The 15,158-nt window shown below is 33.3% G+C and overlaps 1 protein-coding gene across 6 annotated transcripts in view; it reads right to left on the minus strand.

Annotated features, from left to right (window-relative positions):
* Positions 1-15,158, minus strand: part of LOC137624294 (WW domain-containing adapter protein with coiled-coil homolog) — a 61,723-nt gene that overhangs the window by 40,754 nt on the left and 5,811 nt on the right. For 5 of the 6 annotated variants that reach the window (XM_068354866.1, XM_068354865.1, XM_068354861.1 and 2 more), the window contains exons 3-4: positions 3,382-3,505; positions 426-587 (exon numbers count right to left, since the gene is read on the minus strand). In XM_068354866.1, the coding sequence (XP_068210967.1) occupies positions 426-587; positions 3,382-3,505 (286 nt within the window). The remainder of the gene's footprint in view (positions 1-425; positions 588-3,381; positions 3,506-15,158) is intronic. The other variant, XM_068354863.1, reaches the window with a different exon arrangement.

Here is a 15,158-nt window from a genome sequence, read left to right on the forward strand (position 1 = left end):
ATTCAGTGGCCACTTTCCTCTAGGTAAGGGTAGAAGAGATGCTTTAGCTATGGTAGGCAGCTCTTGTAGGAGATGGACACTCCAAAATCAAAGCATTGTTCTCTAGTCTTAGGTAGTGCCATAGCCTCTGTACCATGGTCTTCCACTATCTTTGGTTAGAGTTCTCTAGCTTGAGGGTACACTAATGTACACTATTCTTGTGTATTTCCCTTCCTCTTGTTTTGTTAAAGTTTGCATACTTTATATAGGAGATATTTACTCTGGTGATGTTGCTGTTCTTAAAATATTTTATTTTTCCTCGTTTCATTTTCCCACTGGGATATTTTCACCGTTGGAGCCCCTGGGCTTATAGCATCCTACTTTTCCATTTAAGGTTGTAGCTTAGAAAGTAATTCAAAAATATAAAAACCAAGGGTTTACTCTACCTCTGTCTCTGTAGTGATAGTCCCTATCCCTCTCTCGGTCTCTATCCCTCTCGCGCTCTCTATCTCTGTCACGGTCCCGCTCTCTATCCCTGTCCCTCTCTCGTTCTCTAGTTTCCCGATCCCTCTCCCGTTCTTTTTCCCGGACCTTGTAGTAGCTGGCTGCTGGAAATAGAAAAATTTCAAAATTAGTAAAAACTTGTGGAATTGTATTTCAAACTTTTAAGAAGTCATCAATGCTTCCACATTCTCTTCAAGATAGAGAAGGAAGTCGAAGATGTACAGTTAATAAGAAAAGATCAAGGAAACTTATGGAGAATAAGATAAAAATAGCCCGGGCCTGAGGACAGGATGCAAAGGATTTGCCAGACGGTGATCACTGCATTATGTTTTAATGTGGAACTATATACATTAATGCCAGGAAGCAAATTATTAACATTATTCATGAGGTTGAGATTATGGAAAAAGGAAAATTGATTATCTAATTCATGGAACCGGAAGCAGGGCTAAAAGAATGCACATGTAATTCCTTTTTAGAAGGAACAGAACTATTTTACCAACTCTTATTCTTTTACAACTTTGAAAAAGGGACACCTTATACAATTGAATATGTAAAGCTTAAATAATAGGACAATAAGCAAGGCACTAGAAGATTTGTAAGACCCAGGCCCACATGGCTGAGGACTATGAAGCGTGAAGTAGATGATGGATGGAGAAGTATTGATTTAAAAGCTCACGATAGAGACGACTGGCAAAATCTAACTGAGGCCCTTGGTGTCAGTAGGCGTGGGAAGAGATGATGATGTTGATAAGCATTTTTACTGAAGAAACAGAAAAAGAAATAAGAATGCATTATAAACACGCAGCAAAGGTGGTGTAGAAAATATGATGCTTTAGACTCGAGAAAACAATACACCAGTAATGTATAGTGAGGAAAAGGAACACGTTATGGCTTATTATAAAGGAACACTTGTAAATGGATAATTATACATACATCTACATATACCAAGGCACTTCCCGCAATTTATGGGGGTAGCCGACATCAACAAATGGATAATTATAATGGGTTTTAATCCTTCTTAAAAGACACACAAGATTGTACCAAAGGTGTTTGAAGACTTCATTAGTTTAGTATTGTATTTGCATAAATCAATTTGAACATAAGTTCCAAAATGTGATATCTCCAGATTTTATAATCTTATATTAGACCTTTTCAATGGTTCTAATAAATTCATTATTATTACTACTGCATTCTTCCAGTGATGATGCTTTTTTTTTTAGTGGGATGGAAAGACAAGTAAAAATGACTTATGTAAACATGATTCAAATAGCTTATTATGAACATGATCCTTGGTAATATGTGGTCAAAAAATTTTCAAAGGTCAACCATAGATATATTTTATTGTAAAGCTCCCTAATGACACGCAAGGAACTTTACAGTAACTTACCAACATATGACCTTCTATCCCCAACCTTCAAACACCTTTTCAGCACTAATCTAACCTAATGTTCCTGTGCCTTCACGTTGAGCTATTCACTTTATGCTTACAAAGTAAAGAAAGTGATTATTTGCTTCTGCCCCTCCACAATTACTGACAGAATGCAATAATTAGAGAAAAAACTTATTAAAACCATTGAAAAGGTATTCTGTAAGATTAATGATGCAAAAACAGCCATTGCTTTAATTAAGAAAAAAAAATAAATGATAAAAGAGTCTTCTTCCAAAATAGTTTCAGATCAATGCATCTTCATATAATTGAAATTTCAACTTGGCCCCTTCATTTTGAGTTACATGCAGTCTACCACCGATTGATTGAATCATGAATTTATACCTAATTTCGATAATTATTCCGAGCAAATTCTCGCACCTGTTCTAGCATCATCATCATCTCTTCCTATGGCTATTAACGCAAAGGGTCTCGGTTAGATTTCGAGTCATCTCTATCTTGAGCTTCTAATTACCTTGCCCAATATTTCCAAACCTACGACAATTATTCAACCTTCCCTAAACTGAACAAAATAGTTTAGTCAAGTAAATTTTCAATAAGGGGTTCCGACATGCACACAACGTCCAGTGAACATGGACGATTATCTTCAACCAATAATTTTGACTTTTGCTGGTTTTCCATTCCAAAAATCTACCAAAAAATTCTCTGTTTTTCAAAATATTGAGGTCTTCCAGTTAATCAATATTCTTTAAGTTCATCGAGTGCTATTATAGCGTGATTCCTACCCTCCTTTTCTGTTCCTACCTCAACATGGGGATTCAAATCTACTATAGGGTGATTCCTACCAAGGAAACAACCAAATAATGTAATATTCCCGTTCCGAGGTGTTATTACAAGAGTAACACCTCAATTAAGCGTTACCAAACCAACTAAACAAGCAAAACTAGTAAAGAAAACGATCATGATACCTAACCTAAAGTGCATTTTAAAGATTTTTCAATATGTTTTATAGAATAGATTAAAATAGTGTCAAGAAGTATGTTTTATCTATCTTCCTTTGGTAGGAATCACCTCACACCCAAAAAACATGGTAGGAATCACACTATAGTACAATCCTAATGGTAGGAATCACACTATAGTACAATCCTAACGGTAGGAATCACACTATAGTACAATCCTAATGGTAGGAATCACACTATAGTACAATCCTAATGGTAGGAATCACACTATAGTACAATCCTAATGGTAGGAATCACACTACAGTAGCACCGATCATTGTTTATAATTCCTACAACTCCACAACTAACATGTTGGCATAGTTTCCTCAATGACCAGGAATGAAAAGGTCCCTACAGGACATCCTAAGATCCAAATATCCTGTTTCCCTGTTTTGCAACTTTTCACAGAACTGTTTCTCAATGTTGCTCTCATTTTGTTTTTAAGAGCTTATACTTTTCCAACTAGGGTTGTAGCTTAGCTAGGAACAATAATAACACTATTTCTCAACAGACCTTTATGATAGCGTGGAGACTGTGAACGGGAATCTGGCGACGAGGAGCGAAGAGAATTCGTGGAGGGCGAGTCCCTGTTCTTTTCGTGGTTACTGTAGCGGTACTTACTACTATACTTGGAATTCTGAAATTAAAAAATCAATTAGGATATAAGATGATGTAATTAAAGCACGTATACTATGAATCTCTCTCTCTGCACAACTATAATTTAAACCACTTTATTGTTCATCTTAAAACTAAACTTCTTAAATGGAAAAGGTTTCCGCAGGTTATTTGGTTAATCAAACAAATATGTCACTTTCTCAGATATATTCTGTACAAGTATAGAATGTTTCTCAAGACTTCGCCGAGATAAATGAAACACCCCTCTTATTATGGATTCAGAAAATTACACTAAATAACAATAGCCAACATGTCATCTAAATCAAGTCCTAACCAAAGACCTAACAAGTGAAAAGGGTGTTCAAGACACCACTTTCATCTTGGCCAAGAAACTATCTGAAGACCAAGGTAGAAGCAATTATCACAGTGGGATGGCTTTATGCGAGACCCAATGAGACGTGTTTGTCTAGACAACGGTAATACCTTTATGTGTATGAATCTAGACAAATCTATTTTTAAAGGGTCTAACTTAAAGCTTGGAGCAAGTCTCAGTTAAAGGGTCTTACTGATACTTGCTCCAAGCTTCGAGAAAAATGTAAAAAGCAAAATTGGGCGACAGCTAAAACTTAAAACTTCACCATTAGTCAATTTAGAATCTTTACAAGGTGTTTCAAATCTAATCAAGACAAACATTGGACAATCAAGAATGGAGTTAGTTCATTTTCATATTTCCCCCAAAAAATGAGTTTAGACAAAGTGAAGGCAATTATGATCTAACAATTTTATATATGACCATTTTAAAGCTGTTACTGATCTTACATATTTCATATTAATTCATTACTGCTCATTTGTAATTTATTTCATTAATTCCTTTCTCCTCTGCTATTTTTCACTATTGGAGCCCTTGGGCTTATAGCTTCCTGCTTTTCCAACTAGAGTTGTAGCTTATCTAGTAATAACAAAGCTATTAATTTAAATCAAATTAGATAGTATAGTGTGCCCTAATAAAGACAGAAGAGAAGAAGATGGATGTGGCAGAGATGAGAATGTTGAGATGGATGTGTGGGGTGACAAGAAGAGATAAGATACGGAATGAGGTAATTAGGGGTACCACAGGAGTTGGAGAACTATCAGATAAGATACAAGAAAGTAGACTGAGGTGGTATGGTCATGTCATGAGAAGAGATGAACAGTATACTGGGAGGAGAGTGATGGAAATGGAGGTACAGGGAACGAGAAGGAGAGGGAGACCAAAGCGAAGGTGGGTGGACTGTATCAAGGATGACCTTCGATCAAAGGGACTAACCGGTGATGAAGTGTGGGACAGAGGTAGATGGAGAAAGCTGACCAGACACATCGACCCCACTTAAAAGTGGGAAAAGACGTAGACATAAAAGAACAACTGTGCCCTAGTGTACCCTCAAGCAAGCGAACTACACTGAAAGTAATCTTTAAATTCTGGTCATAGTTCCATGCTAATATCTACTACTTTCTAGATCTTAGCGTCATTCAAGATATTAACAAATACCAAAACAATATCAAGATAATTTACTTGGCAAGATTACCTGAAACGGGAATGAGAAAGTTGCGTCAAAATAAAAAAAATAAAAATTTTAAAACTGGCAATTGCTTAATGGAAGAAAATACAAACACAAGCTTTTTCTTTCTTGAGGGTACACACGGGTACACTATTCTATCTTGGTTCTCTTTTCTTATTTTGTTTTTTCAAGTTTTATATTTTATATAAAAGATAAATTCTAATGTTGTTACTGTTCTTATATTTTAATTTTTCACTACCTATCTATCTTTTAGTTTATTTCCTTTCCTCATTGGGCTACTTTTCCCCATTGGAGCCCTTGGGCTTAAAGCATCCTGCTTTTCCAACTAGGATTTTAGCTTACATAGTAATATGGACCAATCTTGAAACAGTAAGCTACTGGTATAAGATGTGTGAATCTAAACACAGAAATACTATTGTAAAAGCTACAAATTCTCAGATTGAGTTTATAAATCATATAAATATTCTGTAGACACTTCAACAAGGTCAAAGTTAGATATAAAATATAAGATCTGATAGCAACTTTGAACCATTATTTTCAATAGAAACTATGAAAAACACAGCATTACCACATTTAAACATTATCAATTTCCACCAAAGTAAATCATGGACATTAAGTAACAGCTACTTGAACAATGTATGTTGGCCAGACAAAATTCCATCTGGCTAATTTTCCATGAAAAGACTATTTTGATCAACCAACAAAAACTATTTCCAACAAAAACTATTTCCTTCAAAAAGAATTTAGGCCAAAACTGTTGACTTGAAATATATCTTTTCACTCAAATTTTCACTCGAAAACTTCAAATTCCCTAATTTCACACAAGGTGCTGGATTTTCTGACATGAATAGAGAATGTAATTCGATCATTAGAAGTCTTTACAAGGAATCCACCTCGGTAATTTAGTGACCGAAATTATAAGAACCATAAGAAAACATGATAATCGTATGGCAGTCTTTTGAATGTGCAACCTAACAGGGTTACAATCACCACCCCAAAAACCTGTGCAAGCGACTGAACTATAATCAACATCTACCCATTGGTTAAGAATACCCGTAGCCTTAATTCGATCCCCAATTCGGCATTGTACACCAAAGTTTCATATACTGTAAAGAGGAAAAAAAAACTGCTAGCCTTCCTGAAATAACAATCCTATCCATTATATTAATCTGTACAGACACTAAACTTCGTGAAATTACAATCCTATCATTGACATTAATCTATACAGCCTCTAAACTACGTGAAATAACTATCCTATCCTTGTCATTAATATACACAGCCTCTAAACTTTGTGAAATAACAATCCTATCATTGATATTGATCTATACAGCCACTAAACTATGTGAAATAACAATACTATCCTTGACATTAATCTAATACAGACACTAAACTACGTGAAATAACAATCCTATCATTGACATTGATATATACAGCCACTAAATTTCGTGAAATAACAATCCTATCCTTGACATTGATCTATACACCCACTAAACTATGTGAAATAACAATCCTATCCTTGACATTGATCTATACAGCCACTAAACTATGTGAAATAATCCTATCCTTGACATTGATCTATACAGCCACTAAACTATGTGAAATAACAATCCTATCCTTGACATTTATCTATACAGCCACTAAACTATGTGAAATAACAATCCTATCCTTGACATTTATCTATACAGCCACTAAACTATGTGAAATAACAATCCTATCCTTGACATTGATCTACACAGCCACTAAACTATGTGAAATAACAATCCTATCCTTGACATTGATCTATACAGCCACTAAACTATGTGAAATAACAATCCTATCCTTGACATTGATCTATACAGCCACTAAACTATGTGAAATATCAATCCTATCCTTGACATTGATCTATACAGCCACTAAACTATGTGAAATAACAATCCTATCCTTGACATTGATCTATACAGCCACTAAACTATGTGAAATAACAATCCTATCCTTGACATTGATCTATACAGCCACTAAACTATGTGAAATATCAATCCTATCCTTGACATTGATCTATACAGCCACTAAACTATGTGAAATAACAAACCTATCATTGACATTGATCTATACAGCCACTAAACTTTGTGAAATAACAATCCTATCATTGACATTGATATATACAGCCCCTAAATTTCGTGAAATAACAATCCTATCATTGACATTGATCTATACAGCCACTAAACTATGAGAAATAACAATCCTATCACTGACATTGATCTATATAGCCACTAAACTATGTGAAATAACAATCCTATCATTGACATTGATCTATACAGCCACTAAATTTTGTGAAATAACAATCCTATCCTTGACATTGATCTATACACCCACTAAACTATGTGAAATAACAATCCTATCATTGACATTGATCTATACAGCCACTAAACTATAAGAAATAACAATCCTATCACTGACATTGATCTATCAGCCACTAAATTTTGTGAAATAACAATCCTATCCTTGACATTGATCTATACACCCACTAAACTATGTGAAATAACAATCCTATCCTTGACATTGATCTATACACCCACTAAACTATGTGAAATAACAATCCTATCATTGACATTGATCTACACAGCCACTAAACTATGTGAAATAACAATCCTATCACTGACATTGATCTACACAGCCACTAAACTACGTGAAATAACAATCCTATCCTTGACATTGATCTATATAGCCACTAAACTATGTGAAATAACAATCCTATCACTGACATTGATCTATACAGCCACTAAACTTTGTGAAATAACAATCCTATCCTTGACATTGATCTATATAGCCACTAAACTATGTGAAATAACAATCCTATCACTGACATTGATCTATACAGCCACTAAATTTCGTGAAATAACAATCCTATCACTGACATTGATCTATACAGCCACTAAATTTCGTGAAATAACAATCCTATCACCGACATTGATCTATACAGCCACTAAACTATGTGAAATAACAATCCTATCCTTGACATTGATCTATATAGCCACTAAACTATGTGAAATAACAATCCTATCACTGACATTGATCTATACAGCCACTAAATTTCGTGAAATAACAATCCTATCATTGACATTGATCTATACACCCACTAAACTATGTGAAATAACAATCCTATCATTGACATTGATCTATACACCCACTAAACTATGTGAAATAACAATCCTATCATTGACATTGATCTATACAGCCACTAAACTTTGTGAAATAACAATCCTATCATTGACATTGATCTATACAGCCACTAAATTTCGTGAAATAACAATCCTATCATTGTCATTGATCTATATAGCCACTAAACTATGTGAAATAACAATCCTATCATTGACATTGATCTATACAGCCACTAAATTTCGTGAAATAACAATCCCATCCTTGACATTGATCTATACAGCCACTAAACTTTGTGAAATAACAATCCTATCATTGACATTGATCTATACAGCCACTAAATTTCGTGAAATAACAATCCTATCCTTGACATTGATCTATACAGCCACTAAACTACATGAAATAACAATCCTATCACTGACATTGATATATATACAGCCACTAAACTTTGTGAAATAACAATCCTATCACTGATATTGATAAATACAGCCACTAAACTATGAGAAATAACAATCCTATCATTGACATTGATCTATACAGCCACTAAACTATGAGAAATAACAATCCTATCACTGACATTGATCTATACAGCCACTAAACTACATGAAATAACAATCCTATCCTTGACATTGATCTATACAGCCACTAAACTATGTGAAATAACAATCCTATCCTTGACATTGATCTATACAGCTACTAAACTATGTGAAATAACAATCCTATCATTGACATTGATCTATACAGCCACTAAATTTTGTGAAATAACAATCCTATCATTGACATTGATCTATACAGCCACTAAACTTTGTGAAATAATAATCCTATCCTTGACATTGATCTATATAGCCACTAAACTATGTGAAATAACAATCCTATCATTGACATTGATCTATACAGCCACTAAACTTTGTGAAATAACAATCCTATCACTGACATTGATCTATATAGCCACTAAACTATGTGAAATAATAATCCTATCATTGACATTGATCTATACAGCCACTAAACTTGGTGAAATAACAATCCTATCATTGACATTTATCTATACAGCCACTAAACTTCATGAAATAACAATCCTATCATTGACATTGATCTATACAGCCACTAAATTTAGTGAAATAACAATCCTATCCTTGACATTGATCTATACAGCCACTAAACTTTGTGAAATAACAATCCTATCCTTGACATTGATCTATATAGCCACTAAACTATGTGAAATAACAATCCTATCATTGACATTGATCTATACAGCCACTAAACTATGAGAAATAACAATCCTATCACTGACATTGATCTATACAGCCACTAAATTTGTGAAATAACAATCCTATCCTTGACATTGATCTATACAGCCACTAAACTATGTGAAATAACAATCCTATCCTTGACATTGATCTATACAGCCACTAAACTATGTGAAATAACAATCCTATCCTTGACATTGATCTATACAGCCACTAAACTTTGTGAAATAACAATCCTATCACTGACATTGATCTATATAGCCACTAAACTATGTGAAATAACAATCCTATCACTGACATTGATCTATACAGCCACTAAACTTTGTGAAATAACAATCCTATCACTGACATTGATCTATACAGCCACTAAACTATGTGAAATAACAATCCTATCCTTGACATTGATCTATACAGCCACTAAACTATGTGAAATAACAATCCTATCCTTGACATTGATCTATATAGCCACTAAACTATGTGAAATAACAATCCTATCATTGACATTGATCTATACAGCCACTAAATTTCGTGAAATAACAATCCTATCATTGACATTGATCTATACAGCCACTAAACTTTGTGAAATAACAATCTTATCCTTGACATTGATCTATATAGCCACAAAACTATGTGAAATAACAATCCTATCATTGACATTGATCTATATAGCCACAAAACTATGTGAAATAACAATCCTATCCTTGACATTGATCTATACAGCCACTAAACTATGTGAAATAACAATCCTATCCTTGACATTGATCTATATAGCCACTAAACTATGTGAAATAACAATCCTATCATTGACATTGATCTATACAGCCACTAAATTTCGTGAAATAACAATCCTATCATTGACATTGATCTATACAGCCACTAAACTATGTGAAATAACAATCCTATCCTTGACATTGATCTATATAGCCACAAAACTATGTGAAATAACAATCCTATCATTGACATTGATCTATACAGCCACTAAATTTCGTGAAATAACAATCCTATCCTTGACATTGATCTATATAGCCACTAAACTTTGTGAAATAACAATCCTATCCTTGACATTGATCTATATAGCCACTAAACTATGTGAAATAACAATCCTATCCTTGACATTGATCTATATAGCCACAAAACTATGTGAAATAACAATCCTATCATTGACATTGATCTATACAGCCACTAAACTTTGTGAAATAACAATCCTATCCTTGACATTGATCTATATAGCCACAAAACTATGTGAAATAACAATCCTATCATTGACATTGATCTATACAGCCACTAAATTTCGTGAAATAACAATCCTATCCTTGACATTGATCTATATAGCCACTAAACTTTGTGAAATAACAATCCTATCCTTGACATTGATCTATATAGCCACTAAACTATGTGAAATAACAATCCTATCCTTGACATTGATCTATATAGCCACAAAACTATGTGAAATAACAATCCTATCATTGACATTGATCTATACAGCCACTAAACTTTGTGAAATAACAATCCTATCCTTGACATTGATCTATATAGCCACTAAACTATGTGAAATAACAATCCTATCCTTGACATTGATCTATATAGCCACTAAACTATGTGAAATAACAATCCTATCCTTGACATTGATCTATATAGCCACTAAACTATGTGAAATAACAATCCTATCATTGACATTGATCTATACAGCCACTAAATTTCGTGAAATAACAATCCTATCATTGACATTGATCTATACAGCCACTAAACTTTGTGAAATAACAATCTTATCCTTGACATTGATCTATATAGCCACTAAACTATGTGAAATAATAATCCTATCCTTGACATTGATCTATATAGCCACAAAACTATGTGAAATAACAATCCTATCATTGACATTGATCTATACAGCCACTAAATTTCGTGAAATAACAATCCTATCATTGACATTGATCTATACAGCCACTAAACTTTGTGAAATAACAATCCTATCCTTGACATTGATCTATATAGCCACTAAACTATGTGAAATAACAATCCTATCACTGACATTGATCTATATAGCCACTAAACTATGTGAAATAACAATCCTATCACTGACATTGATCTATATAGCCACTAAACTATGTGAAATAACAATCCTATCATTGACATTGATCTATACAGCCACTAAACTTCATGAAATAACAATCCTATCACTGACATTGATCGATACAGCCACTAAACTTCATGAAATAACAATCCTATCATTGACATTGATCTATATAGCCACTAAACTTTGTGAAATAACAATCCTATCCTTGACATTGATCTATACAGCCACTAAACTTTGTGAAATAACAATCCTATCACTGACATTGATCTATACAGCCACTAAACTATGTGAAATAACAATCCTATCCTTGACATTGATCTATACAGCCACTAAACTATGTGAAATAACAATCCTATCCTTGACATTGATCTATACAGCCACTAAACTATGTGAAATAACAATCCTATCCTTGACATTGATCTATACAGCCACTAAATTTCGTGAAATAACAATCCCATCCTTGACATTGATCTATACAGCCACTAAACTTTGTGAAATAACAACCCTATCATTGAAATTAATCTATACAGCCACTAAACTACCTGAAATAAAAATCCTATCCTTGACATTAATATATACAAACACTAAACTATGTGAAATAACAATCCTATCATTGACATTGATCTATACAGCCACTAAACTTTGTGAAATAACAATCCTATTATTGACATTGACATATACAGCCATTAAATTTCGTGAAATAACAATCCTATCATTGACATTGATCTATACAGCCACTAAACTATGAGAAATAACAATTCTATCACTGACATTGATCTATATAGCCACTAAACTATGTGAAATACCAATCCTATCATTGACATTGATCTATACAGCCACTAAATTTTGTGAAATAACAATCCTATCCTTGACATTGATCTATACAGCCACTAAACTTTGTGAAATAACAATCCTATCATTGAAATTAATCTATACAGCCACTAAACTACATGAAATAACAATCCTATCACTGACATTGATATATACAGCCACTAAACTTTGTGAAATAACAATCCTATCCTTGACATTGATCTATACAGCCACTAAACTATGTGAAATAACAATCCTATCATTGACATTGATCTATACAGCCACTAAACTATGTGAAATAACAATCCTATCACTGACATTGATATATACAGCCACTAAACTTTGTGAAATAACAATCCTATCAACGACATTGATATATACAGCCACTAAATTTCGTGAAATAACAATCCTATCATTGACATTGATCTTTACAGCCACTAAACTATGAGAAATAACAATCCTATCACTGACATTGATATATACAGCCACTAAATTTCGTGAAATAACAATCCTATCCTTGACATTGATCTATACAGCCACTAAACTATGTGAAATAACAATCCTATCCTTGACATTGATCTATACAGCCACTAAACTATGTGAAATAACAATCCTATCCTTGACATTGATCTATACAGCCACTAAACTATGTGAAATAACAATCCTATCCTTGACATTGATCTATACAGCCACTAAACTATGTGAAATAACAATCCTATCACTGACATTTATCTATACAGCCACTAAATTTCGTGAAATAACAATCCTATCATTGTCATTGATCTATATAGCCACTAAACTATGTGAAATAACAATCATATCATTGACATTGATCTATACAGCCACTAAATTTCGTGAAATAACAATCCCATCCTTGACATTGATCTATACAGCCACTAAACTATGTGAAATAACAATCCTATCACTGACATTGATCTATATAGCCACTAAACTATGTGAAATAACAATCCTATCCTTGACATTGATCTATACAGCCACTAAACTATGTGAAATAACAATCCTATCCTTGACATTGATCTATACAGCCACTACACTTTGTGAAATAACAATCCTATCATTGACATTGATCTATACAGCCACTAAATTTCGTGAAATAACAATCCTATCCTTGACATTGATCTATACAGCCACTAAACTACATGAAATAACAATCCTATCACTGACATTGATATATATACAGCCACTAAACTTTGTGAAATAACAATCCTATCACTGATATTGATAAATACAGCCACTAAACTATGAGAAATAACAATCCTATCATTGACATTGATCTATACAGCCACTAAACTATGAGAAATAACAATCCTATCAGACATTGATCTATACAGCCACTAAACTACATGAAATAACAATCCTATCCTTGACATTGATCTATAAATCCACTAAACTATGTGAAATAACAATCCTATCCTTGACATTGATCTATACAGCCACTAAACTATGTGAAATAACAATCCTATCATTGACATTGATCTATACAGCCACTAAATTTCGTGAAATAACAATCCCATCCTTGACATTGATCTATACAGCCACTAAACTTGTGAAATAACAATCCTATCACTGACATTGATCTATATAGCCACTAAACTATGTGAAATAACAATCCTATCCTTGACATTGATCTATACAGCCACTAAACTATGTGAAATAACAATCCTATCCTTGACATTGATCTATACAGCCACTACACTTTGTGAAATAACAATCCTATCATTGACATTGATCTATACAGCCACTAAATTTCGTGAAATAACAATCCTATCCTTGACATTGATCTATACAGCCACTAAACTACATGAAATAACAATCCTATCACTGACATTGATCTATACAGCCACTAAACTTTGTGAAATAACAATCCTATCACTGATATTGATATACAGCCACTAAACTATGTGAAATAACAATCCTATCATTGACATTGATCTATACAGCCACTAAACTATGTGAAATAACAATCCTATCAGACATTGATCTATACAGCCACTAAACTACATGAAATAACAATCCTATCCTTGACATTGATCTATAAATCCACTAAACTATGTGAAATAACAATCCTATCCTTGACATTGATCTATACAGCCACTAAACTATGTGAAATAACAATCCTATCCTTGACATTGATCTATACAGCCACTAAACAATGTGAAATAACAATCCTATCACTGACATTGATCTATACAGCCACTAAACTTTGTGAAATAACAATCCTATCCTTGACATTGATCTATATAGCCACTAAACAATGTGAAATAACAATCCTATCATTGACATTGATCTATACAGCCACTAAACTTTGTGAAATAACAATCCTATCACTGACATTGATCTATACAGCCACTAAACTATGTGAAATAACAATCCTATCATTGACATTGATCTATACAGCCACTAAACTTTGTGAAATAACAATCCTATCACTGACATTGATCTATACAGCCACTAAACTTTGTGAAATAACAATCCTATCCTTGACATTGATCTATATAGCCACTAAACAATGTGAAATAACAATCCTATCACTGACATTGATCTATACAGCCACTAAACTTTGTGAAATAATAATCCTATCCTTAACATTGATCTATATAGCCACTAAACAATGTGAAATAACAATCCTATCATTGACATTGATCTATACAGCCACTAAACTTTGTGAAATAACAATCCTATCACTGACATTAATCTATATAGCCACTAAACTATGTGAAATAACAATCCTATCATTGACATTGATCTATACAGCCACTAAACTTTGTGAAATAACAATCCTATCACTGACATTAATCTATATAGCCACTAAACTATGTGAAATAA

The sequence above is a fragment of the Palaemon carinicauda genome, chromosome 31 (assembly GCF_036898095.1).
Source record: "Palaemon carinicauda isolate YSFRI2023 chromosome 31, ASM3689809v2, whole genome shotgun sequence".
NCBI classification, from domain to species: domain Eukaryota; kingdom Metazoa; phylum Arthropoda; class Malacostraca; order Decapoda; family Palaemonidae; genus Palaemon; species Palaemon carinicauda.